Here is a 19,504-nt window from a genome sequence, read left to right as displayed (position 1 = left end):
TCGCTTGTGGCAGATATCATAATTCTAGGTTGTTGAGCCCAATTACCCGAAGAGACGTTCACTATACCTGCACGAGAAATATCAAGGTGCGTGTTCGACTGAGTAACAAGAATTCACTTAATTTGTTATAGCAAACCACCGTTTTATGCATTGAAGCACAAGATTAACTGGAACGCCCATGTATTTCTTCGCGGAGTTGGGGAATGAGTGTATCGAAACCAGTGTGTCATTCCGAAAATTCGTTACAGTGGTTATGCCTTACGAAATCTCCGGCAGCAATGCGTAAATTGCACCGTGTATACTATAAAATAATTACTGGATAGCTTAAAAACTCAATTCGCGATTTTCGGTGGTGGTGGTGTTGTTGTTGCTGTTAATTAGTCGATTATGCATCTCGCTTCCTCGTGCAAGGAATGTCCGCCTCTTTGAGTAATCCAAGTTGCGAGCTCTGAGTGATAAAAAAGAATAAGTAAATTCACCCAAGTTAGGTGACGTTTATTTTTTGGAGACAACATATATAAGCACCACAGGGTGTGAATTCTATTATTATTATTATTATTATTATTATTATTATTATTATTATTATTATTATTATTTAGCGAACAGTGCAAAAATAATGGGATGAAGGAGGTGCGCATTCGCCATGTATGAGAAAAATGCCACACTGACGCATACGCGCACAAGACAACAAAGGCAAAGGACCGATGAACTAGTAATATGTTCATGGAGAAACTTATAGGCGGGCTTGTTTTTTGCGCATCCTTGAATAATTGAAGTGGCAAGTCACGTCTGCGGAATCCCGCAACCTGCAGGAATGTTCGTGAAAGGGAAAAATTATCATCCATCCGAATGTAGCACAAAGCTTCAAAGGAAGCCCATACGGCCTTCTCAGAACGAGTGCTTCGCAGTTGAGGAAAAATTCCTCCTGACCCAAGATACCGGATCGCAAGGGATATTTTGCTCAACTGCAAAGCTTTCTTTCTGAGAAGGCCGTACACGTTTCCTTTGTAGCTTATTGCTACATTCGGATGGATGAGTTTTCCCCTTTTCAATAATTTGAAGTATGTGCGACCAGCTATATCCCGCTGTCACGTTCTTTCTTTCGTTGCAGCATTAGCTGGCATTCGGGGATTTGTAGCCCGACATTCTATTCACCCACGACTTTATGCGCCGCGGTAACATAGCAGTTCTCCCTTTCCCGCGTCATCAATCACCAATGATCTTTTATTATTTGACATTACCACAATTGCAAAGTAAATGCAATACAGAAGGAGGTACCAACGTCAGGCCGAGAAAGCCGCATTGCTTGCCCGATTAAAACGTTTAATGCGTCAACCGAGTGTCCACGGTCGCCGCCAGGAGGCGTAGCGCGCGAGCGGCGGTGACGTCACGGGGCCGCGGCCGAACCCGACGCCTCGCTAGAAGGACTGCCAGTCGTAGAGTTGGGTGGCCGAGCGCATCTGGTAGAGCAGCATCTTCAGCTGCTCCATGGTGTCGTTGTAGAACTCGGACAGGCTGGGTCGGCGCCGGATCAGCTCCATGATCCAGCTCATGTTCTCGTCCATGTTCTTGAGGATGTGGTTGGGCCAGTAGCGCAGGTCCTCCTTGGAGATCCGCTCAGCGCTGTAGTTGACCACCGTGGAGAAGTAGCAGTCCAGCTCGAGTTTCATCATCACGTACCTGTGCCGTGTGCGTCGTGTGCCTGTTTACACGGATCGCCGCCCACATGCTTCTCCGTAGCGCACTTTTTCTGGCGAGTTTATACTGCCGTTCCAGTTGCATTTTTAACAAAGCGCAGTTTCACACTTTCGAGCGCGTAATTGACTGGACCGCCAGTGTATTTCTTCGCAGAGTTTGGAAACTCTGTTCTAGAAACTGGTGCCATCCTGAGGATGCGTTTCAAGTGAATCCGCCTTGCGAAACTTCCTGACTATAACTTGTATATTGCAAATACTTCCCGCAACGTAATCACTCAAAAAAATTCGATTAATGATTTATTTTTCAATGGTCGATTATGCATTTCTGTTTCTTTATGCATTTGTGTCCGCCTCCTCGAGTAGACTAGCTAAAGTACTCGAAATGCGCAATCTGCAACAGGCGAATAAAAAAAAAGAGACAGTTTAACGTCTTCGCAGAAGCACCTAATATATTCGCGCTGCCAATAAAAATAATCTTGTACACAGCACATACTAAAAGCACACGTTACTGCAAATACTACATGCTAGTCAATGACAGCATGCACGCAAAAAGAAGAAAAGAAGACACGAAAAGAATCGCTGCTATTTACAACTGCGTGACTGTGCACGATGTCGTCGCACGGTCGCGGTATTTATATTGCAACACTGCGAAGGCATGCACGTAGTGTGGAGGCCTCGCCCCGATCGTACCTCTTGAAGGACGCCTCGAGCAGCTGCGCCACTTCGGGCAGGTCCCGGGGCACGCGGTCTCGCATGTGCGCGATCATGGACTGGCCCTCGGTGTAGTAGCTGTACATGAAGTCCCGGAACTCTTCGAGCGAGCCGAAAGGCGAGTCCATGTTGTCGTGGGGCGCGGTGAACGCGATGGACGGCTTGCTCTTGGACGTCTCCCGCTTGTTCACGTCGCTCAGCAGGCTGTCGTACATGTCACGCGGGGTGCCCTACAGTCGGTTGAGGGAGAGTGAGCTGGTGATGGTGACTGAGTGTAAGACTTTATTGAAAAACATGGTATTAAGGTGGGTGGGCCTTGTGATTACGCAGGCACGAACCCCCGGGAGAAAGCTTTCAGGTGAAAGCGGATCGTGAATAGCGCGCGGAAACGGCGCACAAACCATTCGGCATACTCAGTCGGAACGTCAGAGTATATATAATCTATCCAACGACAAGTGTGGGAGTGGTATAGGCTTGACCGAGGCGTTTGGTGTTGAGGACAGTATATAGGGCAAGCGTAAATGAAACTGCAGGCCTGTGGAGCCTATAGTGAAAGACTGCTCGAAGATTGGCGACAGAAAGGAAGAGATATATTGCGTAATAAAGCGAACTTTCCTGCTGTGGAAAACGTAACTTCGAGTATAAAGATATTTAAAAGTTCTTAAATACGCTAGATAAGTCATAAAGAGCAAGCTTGGTGGGGTTTGCCGCCACTCCGCTTCAAATAGGTTCTTCATGTAGTCATAATTGTCTTCGTATTGCTCGTGGCAATCGGACAGCAACAAGCAGAGAGATGTGTCATTTGTGCGAATGTTGGACAGCGTCCGTCCAGAGGTAAATGTTAGCCTTTTAAAAATCAAGGTCTTCAATCATTTTGTTTAAGACATCTCTCCAGCACGCGCCTCTGCATATAAGCCAACATAAAGCTGGGGCCGCATTAAACAAAGGGAACGCACGCAAGCTAGATGACTGCTATTGTTTAGGGACAAGGTTAGTTCCGATGGCTGCAAATTCTTCTTAGAGTGTAGCTTTTGCAAGTGGAGTGAAAAGGAGTCGCCGGTGCTTGCTTTCTTAGAGTGCCCACATGCGTTAACATGGAAGTTTTTGCGACGGGAGGAAATAAGACACCTACGAAGAAGTATCTAAGCATATAGCGATTAAATCCTGTGCGCTTACAATGCCCGCTTAGGCGTTCTAGTACCGTGGGAGGGTGCCACCTTCGCCCATGTTGAATACAGTTAATCCTTACAGTCACGGTAATCTATTTTTGTTGTTCGGGTACATTGGCGATATAAATAAAGCTGTGAACACATATGTCTGGGCGTAAGTGTCACCTTCTGCAAATGAAAGAAAGACAGGGAAGAAAATCGTCATAATTCAGTTATCTGCGGCGAGTTGTGCCAAACGATGTTTTTTTTTTTCAACAGACGCCTGCCAGGTGTGACGAGAAGATCGAAGAGTTTCTCTGCGTTAGTGCTGCTGACGAGTGTACTTTCCTGTATCACAAGGGCCCTCACCCATTACTAACGGGAGGTGAAGTAGTGACGAATATTTTACTGCTACTCGGGGAAATTAGTCTGGAAAAACGCCGTTGTCGCCGTGCACTTGTTTACACCAGCGCATCTGGACGCGACTAGGCAGACATTGTCGAACGGAGACTGGAAACTACGACCGAGCCTTTTAGGCGCAGTGCGTCCCGGCGGCGATGCGGTGTATACGTTCGAGTGTGTGCGCACACCGCCTCTATACCTGGGGAAGCTGCTGGGACTCTCGGAAGTGGGTGCGGCGGCTGCCGGGACCCGCGCTGCCTCCACTGCCGCTGCGGCTGTCGCCGCGGGGGCTGGTCGTCATACCTGACGACGCACCGCTGGTGAAACGACGGACGGCTGCTCGGGCACGCAGCGGGTGCGAAGCGAGGCGATGCTGCTGTTGCTCCTGCTGCCAACGATGACGATGGCGGTGGCCGTACCCTTTGTCACGTTTGCGGCAGTCCGAGCGGCTACACAAGCATGACGACGGTGATTTCGATGCCGGCAAACGAAGTGAAAATGATGCGCATGTGCCAACATGGTGACGATCGAGTCGAGATTTGGTCCACACAGCGCGAAGTAAAACCGCGTAACTGAGGCCGCATTTTGCGGGGAGAAAGAAAGAGAAAGACGAAGGTAACTGACACGAAACCACTGGAACTCGTAAGGATGATGAAGAAGTAACACGTCGTACTTATAGCTCGAGGATTACAGATGTTCAGTGGCAAAAAAAAAAAAAAGTCTAGAAAGGCAACCCTGGACGTTGGTAGCTCGCTCGACGAGAAACAAGGACGACGAGGGCGACGGCATAACGTTGACAGCCGACGAAGGAATGACGACAGCGATGGCGACAGCGTAACGACGACGATGGTGGCACAACAAAGGAGAAGACTTCGCAAACGTCAGAAATAGAACCTTGTATGGCACAACAATAGTGGAGAGAAATTCTAGTTATCTCTTAACGCGATAACGTTAAGAGCCCCGTGTCCCTGAAAAGCCGGCGTCGGCGTCCCACGCCGGCTTTTCGGCAAGAATCACGTCGAACCACGCATACCCAACCACGCAAGCCCTCCATGTAGCGCAAGGAGGCTACTAAACTAATTGAATTATCAAGGTAAAATACGTGAGAAAAAAATGTGGAGGACGCTTAGCTTCGCCTTCAAGAGCGGAACGCGACAGCATTCATAATCCCAAACTGCTTCTCACGCTTCCTGGCAACTGCAGCTTATGTAACCGTAATGTCTGCCGGGGACGTTGGCGGCGAACGCTATGCATGAAAACGAGCATTCTGCTAGAAGCGCGGCCTCTTGCGTGGACCGCGAGGCGGCGGAGGCGAGTGCCATCTGGAGCTGTTGCAAAGAACAGGCCGGGCGTGCCTCTTTATGGCCTTTGAGATTTGCGCCCGCCATCGCGCGCAAATCTTGGAACCCATGACCACTCTATGAATTTTAGAAACGCTGGAAAGAACAGAGGGGGGAGGGAACCAAACCCGACCTCTGTAAATAGAAATTCAGCGAGGGAATGCGGCAGCGTAATTTGGTGAGGCAGACCTCAAGCATCATTGTGTCACAGGGTTCGCTATGCCAGGGAAATGCCAGGTGCTTATACTCTGGAGAAGCAGTCAAATGTGGGTTTGATAAGGCTAATCTTATTCATCGCATCCGAAATCTTGCCGCCGTGATCTGTGCTGTCACTGGTAGAACTGGAAGAACAGGGACGGATAGTGATGCATTTGCCAGTGAAACGGCAGTTTCATTAAAAAACAAACATTTATGACCAGTTCCAGTGGTTTCGCATCAGTTACCATCGTCTTTCTCTTTTCTTCTTCCCCGCAAAATGCGGCCTCAGTTACGCAGTTTCAGTTCGCGCTGTGTGGACCAAATCTCGACTCGATCGTCACCATGTTGGCGCATCCGCATCGTTTTCACTTCGTTTTCCGGCATCGAAATCACCGTCATCATCCTTGTGTAGCCGCTCGGACTGCCGCAACCGTGACAAAGGGTACGGCCACCGCCATCGTCATCGTTGGCAGCAGGAGCAGCAGCAGCATCGCCTCGCTTCGCACCCGCTGCGTGCCCGAGCAGCCGTCCGTCGTTTCACCAGCGGTGCGTCGTCAGGTATGACGACCAGCCCCCGCGGCTACAGCCGCAGCGGCAGTGGAAGCAGCGCGGGTCCCGGCAGCCGCCGCACCCACTTCCGAGAGTCCCAGCAGCTTCCCCAGGTACAGAGGCGGTATGCGCACACACTCGAACGTATACACCGCATCGCCGCCGGGACGCACTGCGCCTAAAAGGCTCGGTCGTAGTTTCCAGTCTCCGTTCGACAATGTCTGCCTAGTCGCGTCCAGATGCACTGGTGTAAACAAGTGCACTGCCACAACGGCATTTTCCCAGACTAATTTCCCGGAGTAGCAGTAAAATATTCGCCACCAGTTGATCTGCCGTTAGTAATCGGTAGAGGGCCCTCGTGATACAAGAAAGAACACTCGTTAGCAGCACTAACGCAGAGAAGCTCTACGATCTTCTCGTCACACCTGGTAGGCGTCTGTTGAAAAAAAATTGTTTGGCATTACTCGCCGCAGATAACTGAATTATGACGATTTTTTTCCCTGTCTTTCTTTCATTTGCAGAAGGTGACAGTTACGCCCAGACATATGCGTTCACAGTTTTATTTATATCGCCAATGTACCCGAACAACAAAAATAGATTACCGTGACTGTAAGGATTAACTGTATTCAACATGGGCGAAGGTGGCACCCTCCCACGGTACTATAGAGCGTCTAAGCGGGCATTGTAAGCATACAAGATGTAATCGCTACATGCTTGGAGACCTCTCCGTAGGCGTCTTATTCCCTCCTGTCGCACAAACTTCCATGTTAACGCATGTGGGTACTCTAAGAAAGGAAGCACCGGCGACTCCTTTTCACTCCACTTGCAAAAGCTACATTCTAAGAAAAATTTGCAGCCGTCGGAACTAACCTTGTCCCCAGATAACTATAGCCATCTACCTTGCGTGCATTTTCTTTATTCAGCGCGGCTCTCCCTGTAATTTGAGTTGGATTAGTGTTCTGTGCAGCACGCGAAGGGTGTTAAAGACAGGAAATATATGCAAGGTAGGTGACGATTATTATTTGGGGACGGCCCAAAACGTTGTAAAAGTGCTGTCGCCATCATCATCAGCAGCAGCATCGCTACTCGCACTGCAGGGCAAAGGCCTCTCCCATACTTCTCCAACTACACCGGTCATGTGCTAATTGTGGCCATGTTGTCCCTGCAAACTTCTTAATCTCATCCGTCCACCTAAATTTCTGCCGCCCCCTGCTATGCTTCCCTTCTCTTGAAATCCAGTCCGTAACCCTTAATGACCATCGGTTATCTTCCCTCCTCATTACATGCCCTGCCCATACCCATTTCTTTTTCTTGATATCATCTAAGATGTCATTAACTCGCGTTTGTTTCCTCACCCAATCTGCTCTCTTAATTGTTATCCCCTTAACGTTAGCCCACCCTTCTTCTTTCCATAGCTCGTTGCGTCGTCCTCAATTTAAGTGGAACCCTTTTCGTAAGCCTCCAGGTTTTTGCCCCGTAGCTCAGTGCTGGTAAGACACAGGTGTTATACACGTTTCTCTTGAGGGATAATGGCAACCTGCTGTTCATAATCATAGAATGCCTGTCAAACGCACCTCAGCCCATTCTTATTCTTCTGATTATTTGATCCAGATCCGCAGTGACCACCTGCCCTAAGTAGATGTATTGTAGTGGTGTAAAGTAGTTTAAAGAAGTCCGTTAAGTCTGCTTGTGCACGAACATGACACACGTACTCCATTTTTAAGGTATCGATCATTGTTGTTCGAGGTCTCAGCTTTATGTTCGCTTATGGGCAAAGGCACGGGCTGGAGATGTCTTAAAATTATTGAAGACCTTGATTTATGGAAGGCTGACTCTGGACGGGTGCTGTGCGACATTCGGACAAATGACACAGCTCACTGTTTGTTTCTTCCCGATTGCCACGAGCAATACGAAGATAATTATGATTACATGAACAACCTATTTGAAGCGGAGTGGCGGCAAACACCACCAAGCTTGTTCTTTCTGACTCTCTAGTGTACTGAAATATATTGAAGCGTACTTAAGTAAGTTACATTTTTCACAGCAGGAAAGTTCGCTTTATTACACGTACGTAATCTCTTTCTTTGCGTCACCAGTCTACGAATCTTTTTTCACTCGTCTCCACAGCCCTGCAGTTTTGTTTACGTTCCCCCTATATACTGTCCTTAAAACCTAACGCCTCGGTCAAGCCTACGCCGCTTCCACACTTATCGCTGCACAGATTATATCTACTCTGACATTCCGACTGAGTATGCCTAATGGTTTGTGCGCCGATTCCGCGCGCTATTCACGATCCGTCGTAACCTGAAAGCGTTCTCCCAGGGATTCGTGCCTGCGTAACCACAAGGCCCACCCACCTTAATACCCTGTTTTTTCGATAGTCTTTACACTCAGTCACATCACCCGCTCATTCTCCCTCAACCGACTATAGGGCACCCCGCGTGACATGTACGACAGCCTGCTGAGCGACGTGAACAAGCGGGAGACGTCCAAGAGCAAGCCGTCCATCGCGTTCACCACGCCACACGACAACATGGACTCGCCTTTCGGCTCGCTCGAAGAGTTCCGGGACTTCATGTACAGCTACTACACCGAGGGCCAGTCCATGATCGCGCACATGCGAGACCGCGTGCCCCGGGACCTGCCCGAAGTGGCGCAGCTGCTCGAGGCATCCTTCAAGAGGTACGATCGGGGCGAGGCCTCCACACTACGTGGATGCCTTCGCGGTGTTGCAATATAACTACCGCGATCGTGCGACGACATCGTGCACAGTCACGCAGTTGTAAATAGCAGTGATTCTTTTGTTCGTGTCTTGTTTTCTTCTTTTTGCGTGCATGCTGTCATTGACTAGCATGTAGTATTTTCAGTAACGTGTGCTTACAGTCTGTGCTGTGTACAAGATTATTTTTATTGGCAGCGCCAATATATCAGGTGCTCCTGCGAAGACGGTAAACGGTCTTTCATTTTTAATCGCCTGTGGCAGATTGCGCAAATTCTAGGTCTTTAGCTGCTCTATACTCGAGGAGGCGGACATGCACGAGAATCCGAAATGTATAATCGACCACTTAAAATAATTCATTAATCGAATTTTTGAGTGATTACATTGCGACAAGTATTTGCAATATACAAGTTGTAGCCAGGGAGTTTCGCAAGGCGGATTCACTTGAAACGCATCCCCAGGATGAACCAAGTTTCTATATCATCGCAGTTCCCAAACTCTGCGAAGAAGTACAATGGCGGTCCAGTTACTATTGTGCTTCAGTGTATAAAACTGCGCTTTGTTAAAGATGTAATTGGAACGACAGTAAATTGGCTAGAAAAAGCGCTCTATTTAGAGACACATGGAGACAGCGATCTGCGTGTAAACAGGCACGCGACGCACACGCCACAGGTACGTGATGCTGAAACTCGAGCTGGACTGCTACTTCTCGACGGTGGTCAACTACAGCGCGGAGCGCATCTCCAAGGAGGACCTGCGCTACTGGCCCAACCACATCCTGAAGAACATGGACGAGAACATGAGCTGGATCATGGAGCTGATCCGGCGCCGGCCCAGCCTGTCCGAGTTCTACAACGACACCATGGAGCAGCTCAAGATGCTGCTCTACCAGATGCGCTCGGCCACCCAGCTGTACGACTGGCAGTCCTTCTAGCGAGACGTCGGGTTCGGCTGCGGCCTCGTGACGTCACCGCCGCTCGCGCGCAACTCCTGCTGGCCGCGATCGCCGAGACTTGGCGCATTAAACGTTTTAATGGCGCAAGGAATGTGGCTTTCTTGGCCCTACATTGGTACCTCCTTCTGTACTACATTTACTTTGCAATTGTGTTAACGTCAAATAATAAAATATCATTGATGATTGATGACGCGGGAAAGGGGAGGAGGTTTCAGTCTGTGGCTGGAGAGGTGGAAAAATCTAATCATATTAGGGGGGCCTAATGTCTCAAAGCAACATTGCGGCTATGACGAAGGTCATAGTTAGCAATAATCTCGACCCCTCGAGGGTTTCTTAACGTGTGCGCCGAAATCGAGTGCACGGCGCGTTCTTGCATTTCGTTCCTGACGGAATGCGGCCGCCGCGACTAGGAAACGAACCCGAGAGCTCGTGCTAAGCAGCATGAACGCCACAACTGCCACGTCACCGCGGCGCATAAAGTGACGGGTGAATAGAAGGCTGCGCCACGAACACCCTAATGCTGCCGCGAAAGAAAAAAAAAAAAACGACGGTGGGGTATAGCTGATCGCACATACTTCAAATTATTGAAAGGGGAAAACTGTCATCCATCCGGATGTAGCACTAAGCTACAAAGGAAACCCGTATACGGGCTTCTCAGAAAGAAAGCTTCGCAATTCAGTAAAAAAGTTCGTTCTGGTGTGGGATCTCGGATTAGGATGAATATTCTCTCTACTGCGAAACTTTCTTTCTGAGAGGCCCGTGCGGGCTTTCTTTGTGCTTAGTGCTACATTCGGGTGGGGAGGGGGGGGGGGTATCCCCTTCACCCGAATGTAGCACTAAGCACAAAGGACTTTTATTGTACAACCAGCACTTTATGATGGCCGGGCCGAAGCCTCCCATGAAGGGACGTCGAGGGCTTGCCTCGCCGCCGCCTCTCGGGCGTGCTGGGTCGCCCAGGTTTGGTCGTCGAGGCCGGAGCTCAGCAGAGCCTCACGCAACCTCGACGAGAGGGTCGTGGTGTTGATGTGTGTGTACTGCGCTGGGCACACCCACAGCATATGCGGAAGCGTAGCCGGGTGAGTGCCACAGCGCCGGCAGTTGGGGGTAGTGTAAACGTCTGGGAATATAAGGTGGAGGCGGGCGGGTGAAAGGGTACGTGTTTGTTTGCAGCAGACGCAGGGTGGTGGCCTGCGCCCGGTGGATGACACTTTCTTTTCTTTTCATGTGCCTTCCTTCACCTAGCGGGGTTCCGCAGAAATGATTTGCCACATCAATTGTATATTCAGGCATCTGCAACAATTAACAATTCCGCCTATCGATTTCTCCATGAGCGTATCGCTATAGTTTATCGTTTATGTTTACGCTTCAGTGTGGCATTTTTTTCTGTCTTTTTTTTTGCGCACAAATTCAATTACGAAATGAGTTGTACGAAAACTGGCACAGCTGGGTGCTTGCAATCCCGGGTTCAACGGGTTGCTTGCAGCCGGTGGGGCGGATTTGGCCGCACAGCTTCATTGCGTTTTGTCTATGCGTCGTTCAGGTGTCTTGAGTATACTGCTGTATAGACCTGGCGTCGAGGGTGACTTGTGCGTCGCCGTATATATGTGGCCTTCATCTTGGCACACACGGGCGAGACTTTTCCTGCACATCGTAGTACATACATCCTAGGCATTCGCTGTGTACGCACCGGAATATGAAACCCTAACCAACCGACCTTCACTGACTGCATGCTTCGAAACTCCGGCGCAAAAGCATTTCGTGGCTAAGGTCACACACGCAAATAACATCCGGTCACAGGACACACACACACACACACACACACACACACACACACACACACACACACACACACACATCCCTGCGGTTCTTGTATACTTACATAAATACCCGGAAAATAGAGATGTTTTTCTTTGCAAGAACAAGATAACCTTTTTTTTCGTGAATATTTATTTAGGTTAAGCGAGCACTTATTTTTAACTGTATACCGCGTGATCCATATTACTGGAAACAGATTTTTGTAACTAGGATTTAAGCGATCCGATGGTGCTTTTTTCACTGTTGGTTCTTTCAGCACGGCGGGCACTGGATGGTCGAAAAGCGGTCGCAGTCCGTTCGCTGACGGATTAGGATTTATTAATTAGCATTTTAATTAGGAATACGCTGCGGAGGCAGGAGCAATTTACGCGGTTTTAAAAACGTTATCTGTTGTTGAGATATTCGTCAACGAAAATTCGCGTTTTTTTTTTTCGCTCGGATACCTCTTCGATCCAGACCTGTCGATATCGTATGCCGATTCGACGCACCCGTTGGAGTCTACGTGAATCCAAGCTTTATTTATTGGCGACGCCTATTTGATGCTATGCAATGGCTTGTTTATTGGCTTGGCTTGGTTTGAGATTTATGTAGAAATGGTTGTGGGGCAATGGCCATTCTTGAGGACTGGCCAAGAACGGGCACACACCACCCCCTGGCACATACCGAATGGCTAAATCGTCTAAAATAAAGTAAATTAACAGATCTTTGCGTTCGGAGTTACCCGTGAGCCGACATTACATTTCGAGCTTTTATGCGGGAAGAATATTCGTTTCTTTTTTCTTCTTTTTGTTACGCAGAACAGAGGTGGGCATACTTGGGTCAGCATACACAGAGCGACTTCTCTGGTACTTTATTTGGGCGGCTATTATAGCAGCCTCTATATACGCCGCCTAAAATCTCAGCCTTTCATTAAAGGGCTCTCTCTCTCTCTCTCCCTATATATATATATATATATATACACACACACACACACACACACACACACACTGACACCCAGTATAGTTGGCAGCAAACGGTTAGAAACTGGCATTGCGCAAAGTGCGGCAGAAGAGCCAAAGAAAGCTATTGCTTTAAAACTGTCATCCACCCGATAGCAGCACAAAGCTGTACTTCGTGAACACAAAGGCTGGGGGGGGGGATTAACAATCGCTTTTCGAGTTCCAATCTGGCTTCCCGGGAACAAGAGCGTACGGGAAGCAAACGTTCGCAAAGGCTAAGGTTGGGCCTACGTCGGGCCACAGAGGAAAGCCGGACGCCACTGAGCTTGTTGTAATAGCACGCTCAGATATCCATCCTGCCAGCACTGGAGGGAGCGTCAGCCGATCGGAAGCGCTGGGTTTCGCGTCGACGGAAGCGCTAATTGGCCTGTGATGGTTATCGGCAAGGCAACGATTTGAGTCATTGTGGAAAGGAAAAAAAATCTAGAAGATATAAGGACGGGATATAGCTACAAGCACGTGTAATTTCGCAGGATGCTAAATATCAATAAGTAAGTTAAACCTGACTATAGGTCACGGAGGCTCAGTGAACTATTTGTCGGTATACTCGTACTTAAAGAGAATGCCATTAATAATCATAGATCGTCGTCATCACAAATTACTGATACAACGTAATCGCTCAGCCAGCCACATTGAAGTGAACTTTTTGCCCTATTTCATAACTGAAAACGAGCCGAACGACCGCGTGCGTAGATCTTTTGAAGAGAGAAAGTCTAAAAAAAAAGCACGTAAATAGCGAGACCACTGCGTTTTATTTGCACGTCTGATTCGCAAAGCTTTTAAAACAGCTCTTATGCAGAGTGACCTCTTTGTGTCTAACAGCTGCTGCTCTTCCGATTGTATTTTTTTTCCCTCTCGCAATAGCTGCCATAACATTATGCCCCGCAGAGTGCCTGCAGGTGCTGCCAAGTATGCGCGTCCTTGGTCCGAATAGCGCGCCGGCTCTCGATGCGCTGTAGCTAAACTCGGCGAGACAATCTGTGCCAGAGTTCAAGAACACGCCGTCTGGTCGCGTCAGTTCAATACCTCGAAACGACCCACTTCCAAGCGAATTCAGCGCGTCTGTCGTCGTCGGTAGCCAACACAGCTGTATGCGGCCAACCAGTCGTGGCGCGCGGATCGGAACGCGAATAAGGTTGCAGTATGTGGTCACTTACTGCACTGGCGCGAAATGCTCGGTGCCGTTGGCTGTTTCGAGAGCACGTTAGTTTTTACGCGACGCGGCAGTCATGGGCTGGACATATCCCGACGTTTCTTTCTTTCTTTCCTTCATTATTTCTTTCTTTCTTTCTCTCACTCTTCTTTTAGCACCACAATGTATGTCGCTGGTTTCATATTATGTTTGACGTGCAAGCTAATACAAGTTGAGGTACAAGTTTGGGTCCAAGATGGGGTGAGTTACAAAAGAAAAAAACCCTAAAGAAAAGACAGACACACTCTGCACCCTATAAAGTCGTCTACTGCGCCAAGCAGATAACAGCACGACGTCGACGACCACGACGAGTGCGGTATGACGACGACAGCACGACGACAACGACGACACCGGCAAGATCTGTGCCGAAAGTTGACGAATCCTATCTGCGCATTTATGTTAGCCTGCTCACGGGGACGGTGCGCTGGGCATTGCCGCGTCGCACTGCAGCGTAATGCGCAAGCTGGGTTGCAGAGGATGCCACGTGCTTTGTGCAGTACTAATTGAGTTCGTTTTCTGCGGATCTGAACGGGCGTTCCTCTGAGGACCAAGCCGGGTATTCTGCCTCTTGAGTCTCCTGTAGTGTTTATGCGGAGAGTGTATGTAGCAACATATACGAGTATTAAGAGTTGTTAAAACAGCTGAACGAGAATGCGAGGGCGAATTAGAAAGTATTTTGTCCCTGTGTTTTTATTAGCCAAAGTAAGGTACATACAGGTAATTACAAATACGCACACTATTCTACGTCCCTTACACCATATTTCCACATAGTCCCCACACTGGTTCAGACACTTGTCCCGTCGCAGCACTAACTTTGACGTGCTTCCTGTCGTCAGTCAGCGAGGCACGCGGCCTCCCCGAACGCTCATTGTCATGAAAGTCTTCACGGCCTTTTCGCGAACTCACAACACCACCGCCTCACACTTTTCAAAGCGAGACACCTTTCGCCATACGTGGGCTGCATTTCACTATGGCTTTCGATTGGCGTTCGTTCCCTTGCTCCATAGAAAACGAATCGCACTTCGTTGCTCGTACGCCGTGGACGTGCGAAGCACAACCGGCATCTTCAACGACTTGACTGCAGCGCCGTGGCGCGCAGCTACCGGCAGATAAGGCCGGGCCGGCACAAGAAAGGGCCACCGCTGGGAATGGATATGTTGACTTTGTATTCACATCCGTAATTTGGCAATTAAAAAATAGAGGCAAGGACTTTCTGATTCGCCCTCGTACATATAAAGTCTACCCCGTATCCCAAAGCTCAATTGGTGCACGTTATACACTCGAAATGCTTTTTTTATAGGCACCACCGATATTCTTCGGGACTCCCGCTTTCCTTTTATAGCGTTGTTGCTCCTGCCGTACCCTCAGTCATCACACAGCGCGCCAATTGCCACAGCCACAGAGCGACCAATTGAACTCGGTTGTGCATAGAAGCTATTATTGCAAGCGATACTGACACATATTGAAACAAGTGAACAACCTGGGAGAAGATTCTGGAAACACTATGCACCTACTGCAGACATTCATAACCTGCCATGACTGTATCTTGGGACAAAGGATATCAGGCACAAGATGCTCATGGAGGCCAGACTCAAAACTAATGTTGCAGGCTACTGCTCGTTGAAAGGACGCAAATGCTCAAACTCGTTGTTTCAGTACCTGCGTGACACAGGGCTGCGTATGTTTATTTGATGTCAATTCTTTGTTATTTTTACTTCGTGTGGCCTGCGGCTAATCCCCTCAAAGTATATGCAATTATCATCAGGTTGCGACTAACACTCACCTTGCTCTCTTCCTAGTTCATTTCAGCGAGGTTGAATCGCAATTTGTTGCTGAAGAACTCTCTCTTTCTGACAGCCTGCTTGTTGAACTAAAGATAAAGAGAGCGCCGAAAAGGCACTGTCAAAATCTTCGAGGTCACACAGGGAGCTGGCGCGGGAACTTCAAAGAAAGTAAGGCACCAAGTATAAGCCGTAAAACAGTTTAGAAAGGGAGAAGTCATCCACCCGAGTGTAGCACGAGGCTACAAAGGAAACAGATAGAGTTTTCTCAACAAGTTTCTCAATTTCTCTCATCCACAAACCTTCCTCCACTTTGTGAGCTTCCGCCGAACTGAACTGGTATAAAATAGCACAGACAGATAGAGTATTCTTCGAAAACCCTTCCCATTCTTTGGCGAAACAAAGTTGATCGTTAGCGGACAAAACGGAGGCCAAACGTTTTCTTCTTGAATTTCGCCCCAAAACCGTCACGCTGACGATGTTACAACGGCGTCATTGATTTTCTTTTTAAAATAATTTTTGTTCACGAGGTTTTGGCGCATTGGAGACGTGTTCATGCAGGAAAATTTCGGAAAGGTCAGGTTGGGGCTTTTACTCACTTTCCAACATTTCTCTACTTGAAAAAAAAAAAAGCTAACTATAGTGCCGAGCAGACACTGTCGAAAGCTATGAGGCCACAGATCTAAAGACGGTCCGGGAATATTATCGGGACGTCCCCACCCGTTTCCCGTATCCGCGCCACCATAAGAGAGGTAAATAATTTTCGAAAACGCGCGCGGATCGATGTGCAATGTGAAGAAGGAAGAAAGCACACCGGCGCACATGCCCTTCGCCTTACCCCTTGATAGACTTGGTCTGGACTTTACAGGTGCTGTTGTTCTCTCGTATGGAGCCTCGACTCTGGGATTCAGTTACAGGGATGCTTGCTCCATCGCTGAACGGTCCGTTGTCGAGTTCAGCCGATTTACTTGTTAAGTGTGAATCATTCCCTTCCCCCCTTTCTTTTTGTACTCTTCAAATTTTTACATGCAATTTCGCCTTACGGAATCGTTTACTCTGTACATCAGTAACAAAAATCTTTCCCCATATAAATTGAATAATCCATCTATTTCTTGGCAAATCCCTCATAATGGAATAAGATCGAGCCATATTTTTACTAGTTAACGACAACAGCCTCGTTCCTCAATCTGCGCGCCTTTTCCAAAACGAGCCGATGTCAACTCGCCCAGTTCACTACTACTCTCGAGACATATATTTCAGACTCGAGATATGTGATCTACCAGCCGGTTGAATAAAATGCTAGGTTTGGCGGCAATACGCCTGTCAGGGGGGAGAGGGAGCACGTAAGCAGAAGAAAGCAGAAATGTGCGCCAACTAGGAACTGCAAAAGTTTTGACGATGTTTCGGCTCCCGTTTAAAACGTTTCATCGGAACTTTGGCTCGCGAAACGTCATTAAAACTTTCACAGTTCCTCGTCGCTGCGCACTTCTGCTTTCTTTGGCCGACCACAACGTAGCGGTTCCTTTCTCTCGATTTCATTCCTCTCCTGTCCTTCACCACCCACGACCGGCTGGTGGTAACGCAGGCTGATAAGGGAGACGTAAAAATAATGGATACTAAATCCTATAGCGTTATTTCTCTACCCTCGCCGTTTACGGTGCCAGCCCAACGCCTGTCTCGCACACATCTAATTCCGGGGGTGTCATACATCGAAGACTTTTCGCTCTCCGTTCCGAACTCGTTATTTAGAGGCCTCTGACAACTCATGAAGTAGCGACACTCTCCTCCTCCGCCTTCACTTCTCCTCGTTTCTCCTCTCTTTCACGCTCCGTCCTCGACCGTGGAGCCGCTTACACCGCTCGAGCGTAGCAACGGCGCCAACATGCGCTACTTGCCACTCCGTAGACGCTTCTCGAGCGAAAATGGCGCTGAAGCACGGCGCTAGGGCCCACGTGATGCTATTAGGCCAATAGCGACGCGGCGTTGGCCTCGGTCAGAGCGCGCGAGGAGGAGGCGGCATTCTTCAAAGCGTTGCGCTACTTTACGAAGTTTAAGGGGTTTTAGCAACTCACTGTTCTCCCCTTTTTTCCCTTTTTCCGCGACCAGGTCTGTGCCTGATCGAGCTGGTCACGTGGCAGCGTCCCTGCCCGGACTCGTTGTACGCCTGTCTCTACCGGTGGGCGGGAGAAGCGGCGGCCTTTGCGGCCGGCTGGCTGTCCCTCCTGCACCAGGGGGCCGCCATCGCTTGCGTGGCTCGTCTACAGAGCAGCGCCATCGACGCACTCAGCGGTGGCGCCCTCGCCAGGGCCTGGCAGGTGAGGCTCTCCCGTCGACAAACATGGCCTGCATGTCATTGGAAAACTTACGTTCGCGGAGTCGCGATTCATTTTCTTGTGGAACGCTCTGTAACCCACCAACACCGCTCTGTGGATACCGGCAGCGATGTGGCCATTCGCCTGCGTTTACCCGCATTGCCTGTAAGTCGCTAAAGGTGCAAGCACGCCGCGTATGTGGGCTTATGCGTGCGTAGCTGATGTAGTTGTGCGGTGAGCTTGTGGTAACGGTCAAAAGCAGTCGCAATGCTAAGACTGTCTGCTGACTTTGCATACGGTGACTGCCATTCTTACGTTCAACACGTGTTACAAAAGGCTATAGTTCCAGTGCCGCGGATAATGTATACTGAGCGCATAGGTGTCCTGAACAGAATTTTGAGCAGAAAGTTTGCCTTTCTACCTCATCGTATAGGGTCACGATGCCGAAAATGAAGCCCATTGCAAGTGACTCAAAGGCCCACCTTGGTGGTTCAGTGGTTATGGCCTTCTGCTGCTGATCACGAGGTCTCGAGTTCGAATCCCAGCCGCGGCGGCCGCATTTCGGCGGAGGTGGAATGTAAAAACGCTCGTGTATACCTAGATTTAGGTACTTGTTAAAGAAGCCTAGATGGTCAAAATTAATCCGGAGTCGCCCACGACGACGTGCCTCATAATCAGACAGTGATTTTTGACGCGTAAGGCCCGATATATTTTTTACAGAATCTCGATCGCGGAATGGATGGATGGATGAAAAACTTTATTAGGGTCCTTTAGGGCGCGCACTAGCGCGCAGCGGGCCGCTCCCACGTCGGGACAGAGAGGCCGAGCCTCTCCGCCGCGTCGCGGGCCCGTTGGACAGCCCATAACTGTTCTTCGAGGTTGGGACTGTGTACCGCATCCCAACGTGAAGAAGTGTTGCTTTCATCGCCGCGTAACGCGGAACATCGCCAGAGCATGTGAGGTAAATTCGCTAAGTCATTACATAGTGCACATGCATTTGTTGTCTGAATTTCGGAGTACATCTTGTGAAAAAGTAGGGGGTTTGGGTATGCACCCGTCTGTAGAATCCCTTAGTGTCAAAGCCTGAGGTCTATTGAGTTTGCAATGTGGGAGGGGGTAGATCCTCCGATCCAAGTAAAAGTGCTTAGTAATTTCGCTGTACGAGGAAGGAGAGTCCCGATTGTCAGTACCCCCAGAGTCACGCTGCCCGGTAGCTACGCGGTTGATGATCCCTCGCGCAGCTCCGTGTGTCGACTCATTGAGGTTGGGCGGGGCACCTTCGATCTGTCCCGTGTGGGCTGAAAACCAGATCAATGTGTCTGGCTTGATCTCCTTGCTTCCTAGTATCCCTAGGGCTAGCTCGGATATGGTTCCTTTGGCAGATGCTCTAACGATCGCGGGGTATGCGTACAATTGCATATAACTTGTCTCACGTACGGACGCAGAAACATTTTCCTGTGGCATAGACTGCAACATGGTCTGATCAGCCTGTTTAAGTGGTCGGTGTAGGGGTTTAGGACGGACTTCGGGATGAAAAACAAAACTTGGGAGGTTTATTTTACATTATATACAGAGAGGTGAGAGTCAAGTAACAGTCATAGTCATTACGGGCCGGCAGCAACTCGGACGCTGCGGCCCGCGGCAAGAAGTTCGAGAGAGGTGAATCAGGGAATGCTCTGGTCTCTCT

General features: G+C 49.1%; 3 protein-coding genes across 3 annotated transcripts in view; 2 read left to right on the top strand and 1 right to left on the bottom strand.

Annotated features, from left to right (window-relative positions):
• The window catches only part of LOC126520798 (cationic amino acid transporter 2-like), a 97,834-nt gene that overhangs the window by 55,294 nt on the left and 23,036 nt on the right, over window positions 1-19,504 (top strand). Inside the window, exon 2 of the mRNA XM_050169587.2 lies at window positions 17,612-17,820. Within this exon, the coding sequence (XP_050025544.1) occupies window positions 17,612-17,820 (209 nt within the window). The remainder of the gene's footprint in view (window positions 1-17,611; window positions 17,821-19,504) is intronic.
• On the bottom strand, window positions 1,207-5,301 carry LOC129380952 (uncharacterized). The gene is made up of 3 exons (XM_055063268.2): window positions 4,158-5,301; window positions 2,388-2,638; window positions 1,207-1,680 (listed from the first exon to the last, which is right to left on the bottom strand). The coding sequence occupies exons 1-3, from the start codon at window positions 4,257-4,259 to the stop codon at window positions 1,419-1,421; spliced, it is 615 nt and encodes a 204-aa protein (XP_054919243.1). The 5' UTR covers window positions 4,260-5,301; the 3' UTR covers window positions 1,207-1,418.
• On the top strand, window positions 5,364-9,814 carry LOC129380956 (uncharacterized). The gene is made up of 3 exons (XM_055063271.2): window positions 5,364-6,158; window positions 8,477-8,727; window positions 9,437-9,814. Exons 1-3 carry the CDS (start codon window positions 6,057-6,059, stop codon window positions 9,696-9,698), a joined length of 615 nt encoding a protein of 204 aa, XP_054919246.1. The 5' UTR covers window positions 5,364-6,056; the 3' UTR covers window positions 9,699-9,814.

The sequence above is a fragment of the Dermacentor andersoni genome, chromosome 3 (genome assembly GCF_023375885.2).
Source record: "Dermacentor andersoni chromosome 3, qqDerAnde1_hic_scaffold, whole genome shotgun sequence".
NCBI lineage: Eukaryota > Metazoa > Arthropoda > Arachnida > Ixodida > Ixodidae > Dermacentor > Dermacentor andersoni.
Note: the sequence above shows the minus strand (reverse complement) of the source record. Positions and strands in the feature narration are given on the sequence as shown.

What these genes read in the sequence shown, in the direction of transcription:
- LOC129380952 (XM_055063268.2), bottom strand. Translation starts at nt 4,259, where the DNA reads ATGACGACCAGCCCCCGCGGCGACAGCCGCAGCGGCAGTGGAGGCAGC. An exon ending in AGTCCCAGCAGCTTCCCCAG is followed by an intron (nt 2,639 to 4,157) that starts GTATAGAGGCGG and finishes AACCGACTGTAG; the next exon opens with GGCACCCCGCGTGACATGTA. An exon ending in CTCGAGGCGTCCTTCAAGAG is followed by an intron (nt 1,681 to 2,387) that starts GTACGATCGGGG and finishes CACACGGCACAG; the next exon opens with GTACGTGATGATGAAACTCG.
- LOC129380956 (XM_055063271.2), top strand. Translation starts at nt 6,057, where the DNA reads ATGACGACCAGCCCCCGCGGCTACAGCCGCAGCGGCAGTGGAAGCAGC. An exon ending in AGTCCCAGCAGCTTCCCCAG is followed by an intron (nt 6,159 to 8,476) that starts GTACAGAGGCGG and finishes AACCGACTATAG; the next exon opens with GGCACCCCGCGTGACATGTA. An exon ending in CTCGAGGCATCCTTCAAGAG is followed by an intron (nt 8,728 to 9,436) that starts GTACGATCGGGG and finishes CACACGCCACAG; the next exon opens with GTACGTGATGCTGAAACTCG.